General features: G+C 40.2%; 1 protein-coding gene across 6 annotated transcripts in view; it reads right to left on the minus strand.

Moving 5' to 3' along the window:
* The window catches only part of LOC127424666 (AP2-associated protein kinase 1-like), a 93,545-nt gene extending 76,546 nt beyond the window's left edge, over positions 1-16,999 (minus strand). For all 6 annotated transcript variants that reach the window (XM_051670031.1, XM_051670030.1, XM_051670028.1 and 3 more), the window contains exon 1: positions 16,083-16,999. In XM_051670031.1, coding sequence (XP_051525991.1) covers positions 16,083-16,245 — 163 coding nt within the window. In that variant the 5' untranslated portion in view covers positions 16,246-16,999. The remainder of the gene's footprint in view (positions 1-16,082) is intronic.
* Between the last annotated feature and the right edge of the window lie 5,560 nt (positions 17,000-22,559).

Consider the following 22,559-nt stretch of genomic DNA (forward strand, 5'->3'; position numbering starts at 1 on the left):
TCACTCGTCCTCCTCGTCACACTTGTAAACACAACTTTGTTTCAAGACGGACTGAAAAAACCTGTTTGATATTACTCCAAAAATTTGCCATCAGAATGGGGGAAAAAATGTGATCTCAGTGATTTGGACCGCGGCATGATTGTTGGTGCCAGATGGGCTGGTTTGAGTATTTCTGTGGGTTGGCGCTGTTTTGGCGGCACGAGGGGGACCTTCACAATATTAGGCAGGTGGTTTTAATGTTGTGGCTTGTATATATTTCTCCAAACTTAGCTTAATATGCCAGACAGCTCTAAGTAAGCACCCTTACAAAAATCGAGAGTTCATAGCAAATTTGCCGCAAACTTGCCGCAAATTCGCCACTGATAATTTTCACACACAAATGAGCTTTGCGGCAAACTTGCGGCAAATTGCCCATTGTTGCTCAAAGTTTGCTGGATGTTTACCACTAGTGGTGAAGAGCTGCAAACTTCTAGCAAACATTTGTGGCACATCACAAGTTCCCCCAAAATGTGTAGACACTGTTCTGTTTGTTTGAGGATACGAACCAGCGAAACACAACAAAACTGACTCTACCAATTGCATGAGTATGGGGCAACCATGAGACTATCTGTTTGACTATTGATAAAGGAAAAACTTCTCCAAAAATCTGTTTGAAAATGGTCATTATTTTTGCAATTCCATTTGGTGATTCTAGTGGTGCAGAAATTACATACTTCATCTTTAATCCTTAACAAGCACATAGAGAAAACAATCTTTCGTAGTTGGGTTTTACGTGAAAAGTAATGCATTGGGATACCTGCTTAAATCACGCAGCTTTACAACAAAAGACCTTGTCCTCGTTCTGTAAACACAAACAGACACACACACACACACACACACACTGACTTAGGGCAGTGCTAAATTTGCACAGCTGTCTTGGAGAGGAGGTATCATTTCCTTTCTCAATCCATCTCTCATTTCCTGTGTGTGCGTGCTGTGAATGTAAGAAATCTCTTTGCAGGAGGCTGCTCTCAGCAGAACTGGTAGCATCTAACTGTGACTCATGCATTCAGCACTGACTCACACACACCAACCAAAATACTGTACTGTAGACCTGCATGTAGTGACGCAAACTGCCACTCTAAATCACAAGCATTCCATTTATATTTGATTCATTCAGTTATCTGAATGATCTGGTTATCTGCAACATTGTTTTCTTAGGCCAATTTACCTATGAGCTGAGACTCATACGATCAATGGATGGATGGATGGATGGACAGACGGACGGACGGACGGACTTTTAAAGGCATTCAGGATGAACAGTATGCATAGATCTTAAACACAGTAAAGGGTCCTAAACTGAATCAATAAGTAACACGTTTCAACAACCAGTCATCCTACTTCAACAGCTCACTGATTGTCATTATCTTGCTGCTGACCATAAGAGACTCATGGATCAACAAATTAGACTGAACCCAGACTTTGGCCCAACACAACCCATTAATACGGACTGAAGAAATTTCTACAGACCCAAACGCACCAGCATACAGTGGGCATGACAGCTGAGGGCCAACAGACAGTGACCATTAGAAACATTAATGAATAAAACAGTTGCTGACCATCTATTATTCACATATGCACACTGGACCATTCAGTTTACAGAGAGTAGTGTGGACTATCTATGCTCTCTGTGGGCAGTCTGTTTTCTCAATGACAAAGACAAGATTGATGGGCCATAATCAACACATTAAAGTGGCTATAAAACATGTATCTCATTTACCCTTCTCTATGTGTGATTGACAGAAAAAAAGACCCAGAAATAACCCTTACCCCTAATCAGAGGCAGTATTGACCAAAAAGTATTAGGCAAAAGTCTATTGGTTAAACCAGGGCAGTGTATCGTTATCAGCTCAAGAGGGTGTTTTGGCTGGCCGATATAGTGATGTATCGATATTTTGTTTTACATTTATTACTTTTCAATAATAATATTTGATATATATCTTAATATTTAGGTATCTGCTCTAACAAATTAAACAGCCACTATTGCCAATATTAAAACTTTTTAATGCAAGCAGTACATTAAGGTAAAAATCTAATAATTTATATGACAACATATAGTAATAAAACAAATTTTAGAGCTATCCAAATACATTATTTTTAACAAAAACATTTTAATATTTGAAAAATGCCACAGGGAATTAAGTGTCTGTGAACATTTTTGAATGATGACGCAAACTAATCGTTGGATCAGAGTTATGAATCAATTCATTGAAACCACAGTGTGACTGCTTCTCAGAAATTAATTGAGCCAACTCTAATGCTTTTTTGATTCTGAGGTTTAAATCAGAGACACGGTTAAAACATCTCTGTCTTAAAGGGATAGTTTACCCAAAGATACAATCGCTTTGAGTGAGAAACAAAGCAAAAATTCAGTCCACCAAAAAGTTTCACTACCGCCCAGCTCTCCTATGCACGTTCATGAGTCCACAAATAACGTTAGCGTGATCAGCAGTAAGAACGCCCACTAGCGACAGTACAGGGACTAGTGTCATCGTGTGAACGGGGCTTTATCATGGAAATTTGATATATCGTCCAGCTTAAGAGGGTGTAGATAACGAAGTAAGCTAACCATGTAAGAGACAGACAGCAAACTACAATCAGTACAGAAACTGTCATCCTCTAGCTACTAGGGTTGCACGGTATACCGGTGCTACAGTAGTATCAGTATTTTTTAAACGGTAGTACCATTAATATGGTAGTACCATAAGTTATGTTGTATGCACGTTAGTAAATATCATTTTCGCTAAAACTTTCATTTGAATCAGACCTATGTCTGCAATAACATTAAAAATGTAGTCTTTTCGAGTGGCGTCCCCTTCACGCAGTGCCTTTTAAGAGCACAAAATGCTGTTTAGAATTTGCCCCTTATATGTTTTTCAATGTGTGGTTTTCCCATGCTTCAAACACACACACACGTCTCAATTCCAGCATCTTAATTTGGTGGTTGTGTCTCCTAATGCATAATATGATTTAAATACAACTTTGGAGAGTGAGAAGCTTTTTAAAAAACACAATTCATGTAACGAGATTTGGAATTAGTTTGGGGTTTGCCTGATGAGACCGGGAAAACTTCTCCGGCTGCACACGTAACCTCGGTTCCCTGAGATGATGGGATCGAAACAGTGCGGTAAATGCTTTTGGGGAATTCCTTGTCCAATGACCTTGTTGAAGCCATTGTATAATAACGGCAATCTTATGATTGGCAATGGTGTTTGAGCTCCGCTCCTTTAGGTGCGCAGTTGGCCTATATAAGCCGGTGCACCAACACCATTTCTTCAGAATTTTCTGACTGAAGGACAAGAACGCATCGTTTGTACCTCTAAACTCAGAAGTAATAGTGCGGCCAGGTTTTGCAATGTCTCGTTCCCTTCATCTCAGGGAACCGAGGTTACATGTGTAACTGGAGACATTCCCTATCGATTCAGTTCACACCTGAAAAAGAATAGGGAGTCACAGGCCTACAGGATGGTGACATATTAAAGACATACCTTCAAGTGTATGAATTAATGAATAACCCCACATGGTGAAAACCAGATGGAAGTTAATCTCAGTCTGGGAATCTATATGAACCATATAAATACACACAATCTAAATTTAAACCCTTCACAACCAAAGATTGGGAAAATAAATGTATTCCTTATTGGGAGTGCTTGTGACTTCTAAGGCAGGTAATTTCAACAACAGCCTATATACAGGTGGATGTACCAAAATATACTTATATCAGGTAGCCCGCCCATAATAAAAGGGCCTAGGCTAACCTGCTGAGTGTTGGAACAATAAGCGCTCTAGGCGGAGAGGACTTTGGAATAGATGGATGCCACGTAGTGTTTTTGATGACCAACCTGCTGCAAAGCATATGTCCTGCCCGTGAAGAGGCCATACCTCTAGTTGAATGCACTTTCACACCAAATGGGCATCTCACGCCCTGTGATTCATAAGCGAGGGCACTCGCATCAACGATCCAGTGAGAGAACCTTTGCTTGGACATGCCTTTTGTGCTTCCTCCATAACAAACAAAGAGCTGATCTGACAGCCTAATCTGGCTGTCAGATGTGTAATGCCCGCACAGGGAATAACAAACAAATGCATCGACTGCTCCTCATCCGAATTAAACGGTGGGAGAAAGAAGGCTTTTTGGTGGACCACTTGAGCCTCGAAGGGCGTGGATAGAACCTTAGGCACATAGTCTTTCTGGGTTGACGGTGGCTTTTGAAAGACCCAGCCCAAATACCAGGCATGAGCTGTCAACCGACAGCGCCTGCATATCACCCACCCTTTTAACTTATGCCAGAGTCAATAGGAGTGCAGTCTTAGAAAAAGCACATGAAACTCAACAAATTCCAATGGTTCGAACTGAGGGGCTTGTCAGCACCTTCAGCACCAGGTTTAAATCCCAAGTTGGGACTGTAGCAGGGCGAGGGGGTTTAGGCGCCTCGCTCCCTTGAGGAACTGAAAAATAGAACATGTCTGCCCATGAAGGAGCCAGACTCCGGGACGTGGTATGCTGACATAGTTGCTAACTAAGCGTCAATGTGGTAAGATCTGCATCCAGCCGCTCTTGGAGTAAAGCGAGGATCTCAGCTATGGAGCAGTTCACTGAGTCTACACCATGTGAAGAGCACCAATTTGTAAACACACGCCACTTAGCGCATACAGGCATCTCGCGGAAAGCGCTGTAGTTTGCAGAATGACAATCACCCCAGCGGGCCACAGCATTTATGTAAGCTACCACTGTCATATTGTCCAATCGAATCAGAATGAGGCAATTCGCTACCTCTGAATGCAATGCCTCCAAGGCTAAGAGACAGCTAGTATTTCCAGAAGACTGAAGTGCTAGGTTCCGAAGGCTGGGCACCCGTCGCACAGTGCGCCTCAGCCTGTGCTGAACGCATCCGTGATTACCACCTTTTGCCAGAAGACCTGGCCCAGCATGATGCTGTTAAAAGGTTGGTGCTGTCCAAGGTGCTAGAGCAGCCAGACAGTGGCGAGTTATGCCAATGCACATGCGCACCAGTGCCAGAAGTGCTGCCAGCGTTGGAGAGGTCTTATGTAAAAGGCCTAACTGTGCAATGGCGGATGCTTTTCGCCCAGTTTGACTGCCATTTGTACAGCCTGGGCCTCAGAGTAGTAAACTCCCGTGCTCACACAACAGAGACTCTGATCGGGCTCATAATAGCCAATCATAGAGGTAGTTCAAAATGCGCACACCGCTCAGCTTCAACAGAGCGAGTGCTGCATCGATACACTTCGAGAGTGTGGAGAGCCAAGGAAAGGACTCTTAATTAATAAGCTGTTCCCTCTAATGCGAATCTCAAAACAGCCTGAGACAAGGAGCAACTTGTACATGAAAGTGTACTACTGATGTAAATCAGCCCGAGGGCAGATGCGGCGTAAGATCTGTCTCGGATCTAAAATGGACCGAAGCCTGCCGTCTTACTCCGGAATGGCAGACATCGGCTGTAGAACCTTTGTGTATGCCACACCTTTATTTAAACACAACACACAGAAGCAACATTCTGTGTAATATCCTTGCCCCAACGAACTCCGGCAGAGAGAAATTAGAATGTTTGTGTGTCTCGTGAAGGCATCACGAGCGTTTTTTATTTTTTATTTTTTTTAAGAATCATTCTTTATTTAACACATCACACAGAAACACCATTTCATGCAACATCCCAGCAAACTCTGGCAGGGAGTGAACAGCATGTGATGTGTGTGCGTCTCACAAAGCGAATTCTTTCTCTTTTATGTGAGAAAATTATTATGAGAACACCACACACAAAACATATTTGTGTATCATCCCGGCAAACTCTGGTCGGGGAATAAGCAGCATGTGAGTATGTGTGTGTGTCTCTTGTAACAAGCGCTTTCTATTTTGTGTGAGAACATTGGTTGTGTGAACACAACAAACAAAAACACATTTGTGCATCATCTCAGTGACCTACAGCAGGGAATGAGCAGCGTATGAATGTGTGTGTCTCAATATTTGCTACTAGCACATTTCTGATTTTTATGAAATCATAGTTTATGTGAACACACTACTCAGAAATAGCCTGTGTGAAGCCTCCTGGTGAACACCAGCAGGGAGGGGAAGCGAACAGTGCTTAAATGTGCATGTGTGTCGAGCATGTGCAGCACGAGCAGACGCAACAAGCACTTTATTGCAGATTGTTTATGTGAAAATCACATACACAAACAACACATATAATCTCCCAACAAACTCAAATGAGGAGGGGAAGTAAACGGTGTGTAAATGTGCATGCATCTCGAGCTGGTGCAGTGCGAGCAGATTGTTTATGTCACACAGAAATAACACAAATAACACATGCAATCTCCCAGAGAACTCCGGCGAGGAGGGGGAGTGAACAGCATGTAAATGTGTATGTGTGTCGAGCATGTGCAGCACAAGCAGATGCAACCAGTGCTTTCTCATTCATGTGATAAAATCATCACACAGAAACAACACACATGCAATCTCTCGGCGAACTCAGGCGAGGAGGGGAAGTGAACAGCGTGTAAATACATGCGTGTCGAGCATGTGCAGCACGAGCAGATGCAACCAGTGCTTTCTCATTCATGTGATAAAATCATCACACAGAAACAACACACATGCAATCTCCCGGCGAACTCAGGCGAGGAGGAGAAGTGAACAGTGCTTAAATGTGCATGTGTGTCGGGCATGTGCAGCGCGAGCAGACGCAACAAGCACTTTATTGCGTGAGCAGATTGTTTATGTGAAAATCACACACAGAAACAACACATATAATCTCCCAACAAACTCAAATGAGGAGGGGAAGTAAACGGTGTGTAAATGTGCATGCATCTCGAGCTGGTGCAGTGCGAGCAGATTGTTTATGTCACACAGAAATAACACAAATAACACATGCAATCTCCCAGAGAACTCCGGCGAGGAGGGGGAGTGAACAGCATGTAAATGTGTATGTGTGTCGAGCATGTGCAGCACAAGCAGATGCAACCAGTGCTTTCTCATTCATGTGATAAAATCATCACACAGAAACAACACACATGCAATCTCCCGGCGAACTCAGGCGAGGAGGGGAAGTGAACAGCGTGTAAATGTGCGTGGGTGTCGGGCACGTGCAGCGCTTTCTCTATTGTGTGAAAAAATTGTTTATGTGAACACAACACAAAGGAACACACTTGTCTACCATCACAGCTTACCCGTCAGGGATGAGTAACGTGTGAATGTGTGCATCTCGCAGCGAATGCATTTCTGTTTCTTGCGAGAACATTCTCTATTTGAACACAACACAGAGACTATTCGATGGCTCGGCTGTCTTTGGCGGAGCCGGAGCAGCGGGGGTGGGGTTCTCCATAGGGTGTCTGAAAATAGAGCGGTTAGTCATCAGACTTAGTCATTGGTGACTTTTTGTGACCCACAGCACCATCTTGAGGCAACCACGAAAATTCGTGTCACATCCATGACTCTGTCATGGCACGTATCAGCTTGAGTCGACGGCTGGTTTAGAACTGCAATCCTCCGACTCTAAGGCTAACACTTAATGAGGTATGTTAACACGCAAGCCGGATCTCCAGGAAAAATGGCACTGCCCTTTGAGATGCAGTCTTTTGACGGCGGCCGGACTGCAGGACCACTCATCCAGGCAAGATATTTCCGGCTCAACTGAAGGGGACCACTGTAAACAGAGCTCCTCAACCACCTTCGAAGGGACGCTAATCAGTTCTTATCAGTGGCATGCGCACGCTCCTCACCCTCACTCGGGGAAGGGACGGCGACATCCTCCATGGACCACTTGCTCATATTTGATGCTGTGAGGGTCATGACGTCATCTCCATCATCAGAACTGCCAACCTGTTAAGGCCGTGTGCTCCGATAGAGGGCCAGAGCTCATCATGCGTATACTGTACTGGCGTGGACGCTACATTGGAAGATCGAGTGGATCGCGGGGCTTGCGCCGGTGCAGGATCTTCCTTGACTTAATCCAACTCAACCTCACGGCCCCGCCTTGCCTCCCTGTGTGAACCCTCGGGATCTAACACAGAGGAGGTGGGTGGGAGGGTGCGGGAGGTGGGAATGTCCCTCAGAAGGAGGGCAATCCTTGAGCGGAGCGTCCGGAGACTCTTGTGCTCGCAGTGAGGGCAGTCTGTCTCTATGAGAGCCGCTTCGGCGTTGGCGTGGCCCAGGCAGCAAACGTAGCTCTCATGTTCATCTGACAGTGGAACATGTCACTCGCATGTGGAACACTAGCGGAACGGCATCTTGAAAAAGACGTGTTGCACGCAAACGGCTCTTTGTGATACATCAACATATTAATACATATATACGAAAAGGATACAATATCTCCTGCCGGAATGCTGCAGGAAGCGGGGGTGTCTCACTGAAGCACTGCATTGTTCAACAGCGAGCGTCTGAAGCAAAGAACACATTCACCGAGAAGCGTCTTCGATGGAGAGGCGGAGAGAATCTTCGCCAGGAACACTGCAGGGGAGGGGTGAGTCTTCTCACTGCATGCGCTGAGTGGTACAGGCGATGAGTCGTCCTGTCCACGTCTGCAGAGAAGATCCTGTCCACTGAAAAAGTGTATCTCGACGGCGAAGAAAGGAGGGCTTTCAAGACGAGAGATGATGTTGCTGTCTTGAAGGAAGAAATTATGTTTGCACACCCGCTTGTATAGGCCAACTGCGCACGTAAAGGGGCGGGGCTCTTAGTCGAAATGCGACTTAGGCTATATTCTGGAAAATAAGGTATATGTGACACAGCATGCAAAGATAATGTGTCAAAAAGATGTGTACCTCAGTAGTATTGTGGCTCAGATGTCATAAATCAAACCGTCTCTACACATTCAAGCCACAAACATTTCCAAAGCCATGTCCAGCGACTGTCTTCCAATCCAGCACAGAGGTCAAAGGTCACACACTCACAGCTGTTGACATTCACCCTGTGTGCTTCAATTCAGCTCTGGCCCATATCTGTGCCTGCAGTAAAGATCATGTAACACAGGAAGTATGCATTGCGGTCATGGGTGGGTGGGTAATGCACACACCCTTCTCAGTGTTGTGTAATTAAATGAGCCAGGTCTTCATTTCAGTGTCTTCAGTTTGCTATTCCAATGTGCTTCAAACAGCTTATATAGTTCATAGACACTGAGCTTGCCCATAATGAAGCTGTTGCAGACAAGCATCATTACAGAATTACTGTTGCTTTGCTGTGTAATGAGCCTGCAGTCTTGTCTACTGACTGGACTGCCACTGTATTTAAAGGTATAGTTCCATTAAATCCACCTAAACCTCCAATTCTGCCATCTACTTCCATGTGCGTGCGTGTGTATATGTAAATTAGTACGATCCTCCAAATTGTCCTGTCAGTCTTTTAAAGGGTGAAAGGTGACAAGATGACTGTATAAAGTAATGGTTAATAAGCACTGAGATACAGCTCAGAAGCCTTATAATTTCATTTCACTTCGATGACTATGCAGAAGCCACACAGCCGTACTGAACTGTCAACTGTCAAGGTCAGACCCTCCAGGCATTAACCACAAAATGGCCTAGACAGCAAAACTTCCTAATATAAAAAACACTGGGGGCTCGATGCTGTTCTTTAGAAGAGCCATCAGAATCATTCACAATTTGGCTGTTATGTTAGCTCTCCTTACCCTCCCCCAATAAGATAGTGACATAAATACTGTGCATTTCCAGTTTTCCATGTCTCTAATTATACTATAACTGCGTGCTCAGCATTCTAGTGAAAGAATTTTTGAAAGGTAGTATCATCTCACATGGAACTTTTTTTTTTCTACCACACAGAAACATTTGTGATTTTTCAAATGAGGGAAATTAAATTTAAAACACATCCTCTCATTTGTTGTTGTTGCTAGCTTTAGCATGTTAGCTAATCTGAGACCAAGTTCAACACAAGTTCTCAAAACTGGCTTTTTAAAGGAATATTCCAGTTCACACAAGTTAAGCTAAATCGACAGTTGTGACATAATGTTGAGTACCACCTTTAAAAAATGAAACTTGGGTTACAGTGAGACACTTACAATTGAAGTGAAATATGGGGCCAATCCGTAAACGTTAAAATACTCACTGTTTCAAAAGTATAGCCACAAGATAACAATATGCGTGTTAACATGATTTTACAGTCATAAAATCATTACTAACCTTTTTCTGTGTAAAGTTATGTCCAATTTTTACAACTTAGTTCCCTTACAAAAATCGAAACTAGCCGCAAACTTGACACAAATTTGCTGCAAATTTGCCACTCGTTATTTTCACATGCAAATGAGCTTGTGATTCACCGCAAATGTTTGCAAGAATTTTGCAGCTCTTCACCGGTAGGGGCAAACCTTTGGCAACAATGGACAATTTGCCGCAAAGCTCATTTGCATGTGAAAATTATCTGTGGCGAATTTGCGGCAAGTTTGCAGTAAACTCTCAATTTTTGTAAGGGTTGCCATGACAACGTAACACTGTAACCCTAAAATTACTGTAAAAATGTAGATTAAAACAACTTTACAGCTCAAATAATGCAAAAGTTTTAGCAAAATAATTAATCAAAGTACTTTTATAAAATGATATGCTTCACATTTCTGCCTTTAAACCCTCCAAAAAATGGCACCATTCATTTCCATTGTAAATAAATAACAGCCTTTGAATTCACTGTTCCAACCCCTGCTTTGTTGAGACAGAAGCTGTAGTTTTCAAGCTTGTGAGAAGTAGACCAATTCAACACGGTCATCTCATTTCAATACCTCTGTATCCCCTATTCTACAGCTTTGTTTCAAACAAAAAACAATTCTGTGGAAAAAAAGCCATTGTGAAGAGAGTCCCTTCAGGGATATAACAACAGTCTCAAACTTCATGTATCAAATGCAACAGCAGTTTTCAACTGGTTTTGCTTTAAGACCTAACAGTAGCGACCCAACACAGTACCAAAATTGTTTATTATACAAATGTAAAAAAAAAATTGATTAACATTATTAAAAACTATTTGTTAACATTTTAGCATTATCAATGTTTTGCTAGCTAGCTTCTACCAATGAAAGTGCGGCAAAATATTTGACACACAGCCTTTGACATCAATATAGGACTGAGCAATAAAACGATACCGACCCTTACAAAAATCGAGAGTTCATCCACAAACTTGCCACAAATTCGCCACTGATTATTTCCACAAGCAAATGAGCTTTGCGGCAAACTTGTGACAAATTGTCCATTGTTGCCAAAAAGTTTGCCAGAGGTTCACCCCTACCATTCATTTGCATGTGAAAATAATGAGTGGCAAATTTGCTGCAAATTTATGGCAAGTTTGCAGCTAGTTTGTGGCTAGTTTGCCAGAACTCTACATTTTTTGTAAGATTATATTTTTAGACTAAATAATTTATTGGATATCGAAAATAAACTTTTGAGTAATTTTTTATATTTAGCTTATCTCTTACAAAAAATCTAAACTAGCAGCAAATTTGCAGCTTGTTATTTTCACATGCAAATGAGCTTGTGATTCGCCGCAAATGTTGGCCAGAAGTTTGCAGCTCTTCATCGGTAGTGGTGAACCTCCAGCAAACCTTTGGCAACAATGGACAATTTGCTGCAAGTTTGCTGAAAGCTCATTTGCACATGAAAATTATCTGTGGTGAATTTGCGGCAAGTTTGTGGCAAATTTGCAGTGAACTCTCAATTTCTGTAAGGGATGTTCTACATCTAGACGATCGGATCAGGTACAAGTCGTTAAAAACACGAGTGGTTCGGCAAAATTATACACACAACTGGTTAACTGGTGTGCCCTTCAAGTGGAGACAGAAATATCATAATTACGAATTCCAAGCACATGAATGATCAAGCAAAGTCGTACTTAAAAGTGGGAAACTCAGAATTCGATGTGCCCTTCAAGTGGAGTCGGAAAAATCATAATTCCGAGTTCCGAGCACATGAATGACCCAGCGAAGTCGTATTTATGAATGGTAAACTAGGAATACTAGATGATGCCCGAGTTTCCAAGTTGGGACTTTGGAAGGGGCATGTCAACATAAAAGATGATGGGAAGCAATGATTTTGCAAAACTACTTTAACTTCTGTACTTTATTTCAAAAATATTAATTTATGACAGTCAACTAATGACCTTCCCAGTTAGTTTTAAGCAAATTAATTATTAATTTGTTAGATACCATGCATAATAAATCATATACTATACAGCATGTTGTGTATAAGTAATGCAGGTTTATTCACTTATGTTTATTCACAATAGAAACAGGGCTTTTTCTGTCGTTCATTGTGTATTTGTTTACATTAGGCTTCTTCCGTATTTTGTTTCTCACTTGAATGCGTGATATGTCATTGTAACGAATGCCCAACATGGAGGTATGAGCTTCCCAGGTTCACTTGAAGGCAGCATAAATCACAGTCATGAAATCCGCCAGTTAGAAAGTATTAGCTGGCTAGCAGCTACCTTCCCATGTTGTCATGTAAACCAGTAATGAGGCTAGGTGGCAGCAAGCTAGCTAGCTATCGGGCTAAAATTGTATCGTTGTATACCGAACAAGACAGCACTGACAATGCAATTCAACTATCAACTGAACACAACAACAACTCCGACATCAACCATTGCTGTTCATTTATATACTATTTAGTTAAACATTTTCATGATTAAAAGCACTGTCACATCTGTTAACTTGTTGACACAGGCAAGTATTTCTTCTTCGTTTAATGTTTATTGGCAGTTCGCAATCCAGCTTATGGTGCATTACCGCCAACTACTGAGCTGGAGTGTGGAGTAGAGGTCTGCACGGGCCTTAAAATGAAACCCAAACCCGACCTGTGCCCGAGACATTGTGGCCTGACCCTACCCGGCCCGAATGATGCCGTCAGATTTTTAGCCCGAACCCGACCTGAACCCGAAGTCCTACTTGAAAAACTGACCCGAACCCTACCCGAAACCCGTCGGGCTCTCGGGTCCCATCGGGCCCGGGATGGTTGCAGACCTCTAGTGTGGAACGTCACAAGAAAGTCTTTCAGTGGAGTCAAACATCCGCCGAAGATGATGAAATTAGCGAAATTTCATCGAAAAGCAATCAAGAAATCTTATTTCAGAAATCGTATTTACAGCCAGGCCTTTGTAAACCTAAGATGTAGTTTGAAATTTCACGCCATTGTAGTCACGCCATGACTGCAGTAATGAGGCTGCCCTTCCTGACACCATAGACCAAGTGTCTTCAACAGGGGGTCCGCGGTGGTACCACAGGGGATCCGCAAATTATTGTTGGATCCACCATTGGCACTTGTAATAATCACTCACATGCGAGCAATAGCTAGAGATAAGTGTATGAATTTTAATCCACTGACATGAAGTTCCTCGCACCTGCATGCCAAAACTTCCTCTTTCTTTTTAATCCTTGCTCATATTCGCGCATCCTTTTGTATTTAGATATGAACTGATTGGAACACTAAACACAAAGTGGGACGAAACTGAGCTAGTCAGCAGAAGAGTGCAGCGCAGATAAACCATTCATGCGCCCATGCTCATCACGAGCCACTCAAAGCGCGACACATCAGGTTCAGCGGCACTGCAGTAGAGGATTGCATGAGTAAACGCATTTGTTTTGCGTTGGTCGCAGCGCTGTGCGGTTGAGCAGATGACAGCCTACAGTTTCTCTTATTATTAGTTGCATTTTGCTTTCAGAACAACAGCCTGGTGTAAATAAATAATTACTGCTGAGATTATCAAGCTGGCATACACAGTCCTTAACGTTCCACACACAAGCCAGTGACTCTCAAATCAACTTAACTAAGGTGCACTCAGTCATTGTTTTCCTCATTGCAAAGTTTTACTCCTAATGAAATTTTGTTTTAAAATATATGTATAAAATTAATCACTCACATGAGATGAAGACTCCATATTAGTAACCTTATAAAAAAACAATTATTCTGCATGGACACGGTCTGTCTGTTTGTCTGTCTATATGTCTTTTTATTTTTATTAAGGAGGGGTTCTGTCATAATTTACTCACCCTCATGTCACTCCGAACCTGAATGACTTACTTTCTTCTGTGGAACACAAAAGAAGATATTTTGGAGAATTTTTCAACTTTTTTTGTCCATTCAATGAAACTCAGTTGGGTCTAAAACAACATTGTACCACACTGACTTTCATTGTATGGGCAAAAACAACTTGAGACATTTTCAAATGTTACAATTTACAGCCTGTTACACTGTCATTTTGCACATTAATGTCAACTATGTTGTTTTTGTCAACTACAATTATATGCCATTTTAGACAGTTATACTGACTAAAATGAATGAATATGACAATTATTTTAAAGGTGTGAAAATTAGCACTGCGTGGAACACAAAAGTAGATGTGTAGGCCAAAGTATATTTCGACTGTCCACGTTACGGAACGTGCACAGATTTTCTTGACATGCGGACAGTCCTCATCTGTGCGCATCATCACTGCATGTGCCTGCCCCATTGACTGTACTAAAAGAGTATCGCAAAGCAGTCATAGTGCACGTGTGTCAAACTCGTTCGTACTCACTCGCGGCCAAGAGAGTATCACTTTGAAAGGCACCAAGGTTGACCAGGCACAATGCGATCTGAAACTAAGTATACCAGGGCCAGGGACATAACTGGGTATTCTGGGGTCCCTGACTGTATACTGCTTTGGGCCCCTTTCCTTTTAAAAAAATACAGTTTAGAATTTGTTGTGGGGCCCCCCTGGACCTGTGGGCCCCTAGAATCATTACCACCTTTCACCCCTCTAGCTACAGCCCTGACCAGGGCCTTTAGGCAGAATGTCTGAGCTGATTTTGTTTTACAAAAATGTGCCAACCACTACGGAGGACCAAAGTACTTAAAAAATTATATAATTAAATCAAAAGATAATTAATTAAACTGATAAGTAAATGTAACCATTTATTTTAAAACAACTGAATCGTAAAATAATTAAATTAAAAACATACTAATTTATTTTGCAATAATAAAAAATAAAAAATGTATTGTTTAAAACATTACATAATATCCACTACGTTTAAATCTTTCTCTTTTTTTTTTCATAATAAAAACATACAATTCCCAAAAGTCGTTTTTAATAATAATAGGCTGAATTTTCGAATGACACCTAATTTTCAAATTAATGCCTGATTTCCCCAAAGAGTATTTTCATAGTAATGGAATACTTTTCACAAATGTCAATCAACAGCACTGTCTGTGCAGGGGATGGAGAGAGATTGGGAAATAGTATGTTTTAATTATAAATAAATAAAAAATTAAAAATTAAAAAAAAAATTACAAAATAGCAGTTTCTTGAAAGTGGACATTATGAAAGTTTTTTTTATTATTTTTATTTTTACTTTAGTAAACTGTTTTTTCATGGATTCTCCCAAAACTTGGGATTTAATTATTAAATTATTTCTAAATGAAACTGGGACATTTTCCTTAATGGTTTAATTAATGATTTATAGATTTAATCATTTCATTTTGAGTAATTTGGTCCACCATGATCCACAGGACTTGCTCACTATAAATACCTCATAAATTCTTTTGTGCTTGTGTTCAATTCATGAGGCACCATGTTGAAATCTGCACAAGTGCAAAATGACTTAAACTTCGATCTGTTCCTCACTGAAAGCTATCGCGAGTCGTAGGGACTACTTTTATAGTACTTTTCTGTCCTTTCTGAAGCTTGCCTGTCCTAGTCTCCATCCACTGTCATTGCATGGAAAAGAGAAGCTTGGATATTCTACCTAACATCTCCACAAGTGTTCCACAGAAGAAAGAAAGTCATCTGGGTTTGGAGCGACACGAGGGTGGCAGAATGATGACAGAACGTTGATTTCTGCGTGAACTATTCCTTTAAGACTCCTCTGTTGAGGCAGCACGCGTCACTCCACGCTGTCAGCAATTATTAAGATGACGCATGAATGGGGATTAGTGTCGTCATAGGCTCGGATTCATTCTTTAAATATGAACCGCAAAGCCATTTCATTTGTAGACACATTAAATCCACTGTAACGATTAAATAGCAGGATCATTGACCAGGCCACCACATAAAAGTCACCAAAGTCGCTTACCCTCCGCCACCGTTTCCTCCACGGTGACTTGATACCGTCCTATGGTGAAAACCCGTCCGACAAACGTGCCGCCGCTGCCGGACCCCGCGCCGCCTCCCACACCGGCTCCTGAACCGGGCCCGGAGCCCACCATCTCCCGGCGGGCGTCAAAGAACTTCTTCATTGTCAGTCAACAAATTAATTCAAGTATCAAATCATGAAATACAGCTAGATTACTGTTTATACGTCGTCCTCCGACTCCAGCAAAGCTTGACAGCTGGTGGGTGATATACAGCAATCTCAGTACAATACAGTCCAAGAAAATACAGAACAGTTAACCGAGGTAGATGCGAGCTCAGCGGAGCCTCATCACATTACCAACACAAGTTGCATTAATGTCACAGATCCGACGCAAATACTCAGTTGATTAAGATACAAACGGAAGCAATCGTGTATTAGACCAGTAGCCCAGAAGGGTGTCACCATTGACATGACTTCATACTACACATGCCGCTTATAAAAGATCAGAGTTGGACGAGTGTCAGTGCGAAAGGAGCCAAGCAGTCCAGCCAGCTGATGTGTTTCCTTCATAAGCGAGACAGCAGCTCTGTTTCAATATCCACTTTAAAAGTCCCTCTGGCACGTTGTCTTTTATTATGCACGGGTTATTGCTCTATTGCTAATGACGATCGGAAGCCCAGCATTCAGGAGTTGCTCTCTCCTCTCCGTTCGCTCATTCAATCATCTCCGCTGATCCGCTTGTGTTCAGCCGAAAACCAGGAAATGCATCATATGCGCAGGGATCCGTCAGGTTCGGCGGGCTTTCCCCTAAGCAAAGTGAATCATACTCTTCGGTCATTGTCTACTGAAAAAGATAATTGAGGAAAAGAAGTGATGCACAGGTTGAGGAGAAGAATCAACAGCGCGTTAGGACGGACTCGTTCATCTGGTAGTTGTAGTTCAACTTAACATAAGGTGACGTCAGCGGGGAGACGCGCTTGCCTTTACAGTAATAGCCACTAGAAGGCTATCAAAATAGTTTGACAAGTTAAAGGAATAGTTCACCCAAAAATGCATATTCTCTCATCATTTACTCACCCTCATGTCATCCCAGATGTGTATGACTTTCCTTCTTCTGCGGAACACAAATGAAGATCTTTAGAAGAATATCTCAGCTCTGTAGGTCCATACAATGATAGTGAACGTCATTAAAACGTTGAAGCTCCAGAAAGCACAAAAGGCAAAAGGCAGCATAAAACGAATCTATATACGACTCTTGTGGTTAAATCCATGTCTTTTTCGGTTTTGGATGAGAACAGACCATAATGTGAGTCGTTTTCTTGCAATTGCAATCTCTAGGCACGGTCATGATTTCAAGCTCGATTACCCTTCCTAGCGCTTGATGAATGCACAGAGTGCTAGATGGCGCTAGGATGTAAAATCAAGCTTAAAATCATCATGATCGCCAAGGTGACTGCGGATGTAAAGATTTTTAGTGAAAAAGGAGTGTATTTGGTAGATTTTTTTGTCTGTTCTCACCAAAAATAATTTGGATCGCTTCTTAAGATACAGATTTACCCACTGGAGTCTTGTGGATTACTTTCATGCTGCCTTTATGTGCCTTTTGGAGCTTCAAAGTTTTGTACCCCATTCACTTGCATTTTATGGACCTACAGAGCTGAGATATTCTTCTAAAAGTCTTTGTTTGTGTTCTGGCGCAAAACAAAACTTGAAGTCCATTATAACATCTATAAAGACTTCATGCTTTCAATGTGGAACTAGGCACAGTCAGGCAGGCTTTCTTCTCAGACAGTTCGTAGAAAACAGCCCTAACAAACAAAAGTGTAGCTCTGGTCCTAGCATCCTCCATTGGCGTTGTTGATTTTGTTGTTGTTGTTGTTTTTGTTGCTATTGAAACGCGCATGCAAATAACGTCAGAATAAAAATGTTTGATACTAGATGTCGTCACTACGGTGGTTACTCTTCTGAATGCGAATGCAGCTTGGGAAAATTCTCATCGGGTGTTCCGTTCCTCGAAAGAGTTCTCATCTAGAAAGTTACTATGGAAAAAGTACCAGAACTGTATGTGGGAAAGGGCCTATTATGCAATGGACTGTTCACCGGCCTTCCCAAAAAGACCATTAGACAGCTGCAGCTCATTCAGAATGCTGCTGCCAGGATTCTGACCCGAAAAATGAGATGCTGGCACAGTGCTAACCGTTTCAATTTACTGACAATGTTCAAGGTTCCTTTGTAAATGTATTTTAACACCCGGTGATGGTATACTCCACCCACTTGTATTCCTACTATAAAAAAGCTTATGTAGCTTAGGAGGGAAAAGATGATTCGTTTTTTTTTTTTGACCTGACGAAGACCTGTTTTGGGTCGAAACGTTGTCAATAAATTGGAACGGTTAGTAGTGTGCCAGCGTCTCTCATTTTTCTATGGACATTAACTTGTAGCTGTGCACCTACATTTTTCTAGATGTTACTTCTAAATTTTAGGATTCTGACCTGAACCAAAAAATCTGAGCATATTACTACTGTCCTCAGGTCTTTACATGGGCTTTCACTTACATTTAGAATTGATTTTAAGTACTATTACTCGTTTATAAATCACTCAATGGCCTAGGACCTAAATATATTGTAGATATGCTTGTTGAATATAAAACTAACAGACCTCTCAGATCATTAGGATCAAGTCAGTTTGAAATACAGAGGGTTCACTTAAAACAAGGACAAATAGCGTTTAGCTATTATGCCACCCGCAGCTGGAACAAGGTTCAGGGTAGGTTAGATACAGTACTTAGATACACACTGTGCTGTACTCACTGATTGCACTGTATCATTTTATCTCTGTATTCTTTTCCTTTAAAAAAAAATCAAATAAAAAATAATAATAATTTTAATAATTTTTACTTTCTTATTTATTTTATAAATTTGTATTCTTAATTCTTGTTCTAAACTGGTTTTAAAATTGATTTGTTTTATTTATTTTTTTTATCTTGTATTTTCTTTCTGTAAAGCACTTGCGTATGAAATGTGCTATATAAATAAACTTGCCTTGCCTTCTGCAGAAGAAAGAAAGTCATACACATCTGGGATGGAATGCAGGGTGAGTATGAGAGAATTTTAATTTTTGGGTGAACTATTCCTTCAAGGTTAGTTGAATGTTTATTCGATTTTTAATATCTTTTGATGTCCCGAGGGCTGTAAGATGGATATTAATCTTCCTAAATGTGTTGTGGCTGAATTTAATCATTCTAATTTTATTAAAATGAATAATTAATCCATTTATGGCTTTTCTGTTTATTGAGGTTGCTTCATGGTTGTAGAAAGGTTCTTTGAATTAAGAGTTTAAGGGAACATTAGAGAAACCATCAAGTGCAACCTAAAACAAATGTTCTATTTTGGTAAAATAAATAAATAAAATAAAACTAAATTATAAAGTTACGTAATGTCGAGGGCATTGCTGCACTCTTCTGGAAAATGACTCTCTCTACAACAAGTGTTTTTAAAGTCGAGCACAGGGATCGACCTGCGACTGATCCTCAAGAAGGATAGAAGATGGAATAATGTGGAGAAGAACAGGCAGTAGAGGGGTAGTCATTGCAGTTCTGTTGAGTTTCCTGAAAATTCTGCTACTATGCTGTGAATCTATCCACACTTCCAAGTCAACACTATTTCACTTGATGTACAGTTGGATCTCAAGCTTGCATAATTTATCCAAGGAGATCAAATAGTGTGTATGAAATATAGTGAAAATGGTGACAAAGTTTAAATACAACCTTGAAAAAAAAAAAAAAACTGAGACTGAAGTGAACCTTCACTAAAATTCCGAAAATTCGTTTTGTATAATTGTGGTTCACATACAGTATACAGCTCTGTTTTTAAAACCTGTACATTGTATACAAATCATGGTCATGATTTTCATAAAATGTGTTTTTTTAAATGTCAAGTTGTGTAACCATCAAATAATGGTATTAAAACACCTTGCACACTGAATACATGAAATTCAAGAAATTCAACTTAATCATTTATTTCAAAAAAGTTTACAAACACAACAAAATCAAGAATTTGGGTTACTCCATTTGACCTGAAATAATTAGCTTTTTCATTGACTTTGATTTGCTTGACAAAAGTTTTTTTCTTTTCAAACTGTAATAATATATTATTAATATTTTAAAACAAAATGGTTTTACTGCTTATTTTTCAAGAAATAATAAAAGAATATTCCATACTACTTAGGCCAACATTTTTTTTTCAAGGATTTCAGGTTCTAATGAGACTTTATTTATTTCTTTATTTACTGTCTCCGGACGGCTACACCAATTTGGTGTAATTTTTCACTCTACAACCCCAGAAAAAAACAAAACAAAACATGAAAATGACTTTAAACTCAGAAATTGAAAACATGTTCATATTAGTGGTTGTGTATTCAAGTAATTGTTTTGTCTGAATTGCATTTGTAATGTTTTTTAATTGTATTATTATTATTATTATTATTATGTATTTAAATGTAAAAAAAACCTGATTGACCCATAAAAAAAAAAAAACTTGATTGACCCACATCTGATTGACCCATAAAACAAATAGAAATGTTTTGAAAAAAAAAAAAAAAAATCTTTACATTTAATTCCAATTTACTCAAAATCTGATCTGATAAGCATTGTAAAATATAATAATCCCATCAAAGTGGGAGTGATGCAGGTGTAAAATCATGACCATGCCTAGAGACTGCAGTGGCAAAATGTACAGTAAAAAAGGAGTTATATTTATGTCTGTTCTCACCCAAAACCTTTATGTGCTTTTTGAGCTCCAGAATTTTGGTCACCATTCACTTGCGGTGTATGAACCAACAGAGCTGAAATATTCTTCTAAAAATATTTATTTTTATTCTGCAGAGGAAAGTCGTAGAAATCTGGGTTGGCATGAGGATGAGTAAATGATTGCAGAATTTTCAGAAAAATGCAGATAACGTACATTCTCAACGTCATCAATACATGACTGTCAATGTACTACCTACCCACATGGAAAAGGTCTTCTTTATTTAAGTTCAGGGTGTCAAAATGGTAAAACCCCATATACACATATAAATATATATATATATAGAGAGAGAGAGAGAGAGAGAGAGACAGAGAGAGAGAGAGAGAGAGATGTGTATATATATATATATATATATATATATATATATATATATATATATATATATATATATATATATATATATATACTGTACACTGGCGGCCAGAAGTTTGGAATAATGTACATATTTTGCTGTTTCAGAAGGAAATTGGTACTTTAATTCACCAAAGTGGCATTCAGCTGATCACAAAGTATAGTCAGGACATTACTGATGTAAAAAACAGCACCATCACTATTTGAAAAAAGTCATTTTTGATCAAATCTAGACAGGCCTCATTTCCAGCAGCCATCACTCCAACACCTTATCCTTGAGTAATCATGCTAAATTGCTAATTTGGTACTAGAAAATCACTTTCCATTATATCAAACATTGCTGAAAGCTATTTGGTTTGTTAAATGAAGCTTAACATTGTCTTTGTGTTTGTTTTTGAGTTGCCACAGTATGCAATAGACTGGCATGTCTTAAGGTCAATATTAGGTCAAAAATGGCAAAAAAAAGAAACAGCTTTCTCTAGAAACTCATCAGTCAATCATTGTTTTGAGGAATGAAGGATATACAATGCTTGAAATTGCCAAAAACTGAAGATTTCATACAAAGGTGTACACTACAGTCTTCAAAGACAAAGGACAACTGGCTCTAACAAGGACAGAAAGAGATGTGGAAGGCCAGATGAACAACTGAACAAGAGGATAAGTACATCAGAGTCTCTAGTTTGAGAAATAGATGCCTCACATGTCCTCAGCTGACAGCTTCATTGAATTCTACCCGCTCAACACCAATTTCATGTACAACAGTAAAGAGAAGATTCAGGGGTGCAGGCCTTATGGGAAGAATTGCAAAGAAAAAGCCACTTTTGAAACAGAAAAACAAAAAGAAAAGGTTCGAGTGGGCAAGGAAACACAGGCATTGGACAACAGAAAACTGGAAGAATGTTATGGATCTTAACCCCATTGAGCTTTTGTGGGATCATCTAGACTGTAAGGTGCGTGAGAAGTGCCCGACAAGACAGTCACATCTATGGCAAGTGCTACAGGAAGTGTGGGATGAAATGTCACCTGAGTATCTGGACAAACTGACAGCTAGAATGACAAGGATCTGCAAAGCTGTCATTGCTGCACGTGGAGGATTTTTTGATGAGAACTCTTTGAAGTAGTTGAAGAAGTTCTGAAAAAAAATTTCAAATCGTAATAGTAATTTTTCATGTTTTTAATGTCCTGACCATTCATTGTGATCAGCCGAATGCCACTTTGGTGAATAAAAGTAACAATTACTTTCCATAAGAGAAAAATCTGTACGTTATTCCAAACTTTTTGCCGCCAGTGTATATATATATTTATAATATTTATTTATTTT

Source organism: Myxocyprinus asiaticus, chromosome 33 (assembly GCF_019703515.2).
Source record: "Myxocyprinus asiaticus isolate MX2 ecotype Aquarium Trade chromosome 33, UBuf_Myxa_2, whole genome shotgun sequence".
Classification (NCBI taxonomy): Eukaryota; Metazoa; Chordata; class Actinopteri; order Cypriniformes; family Catostomidae; genus Myxocyprinus; species Myxocyprinus asiaticus.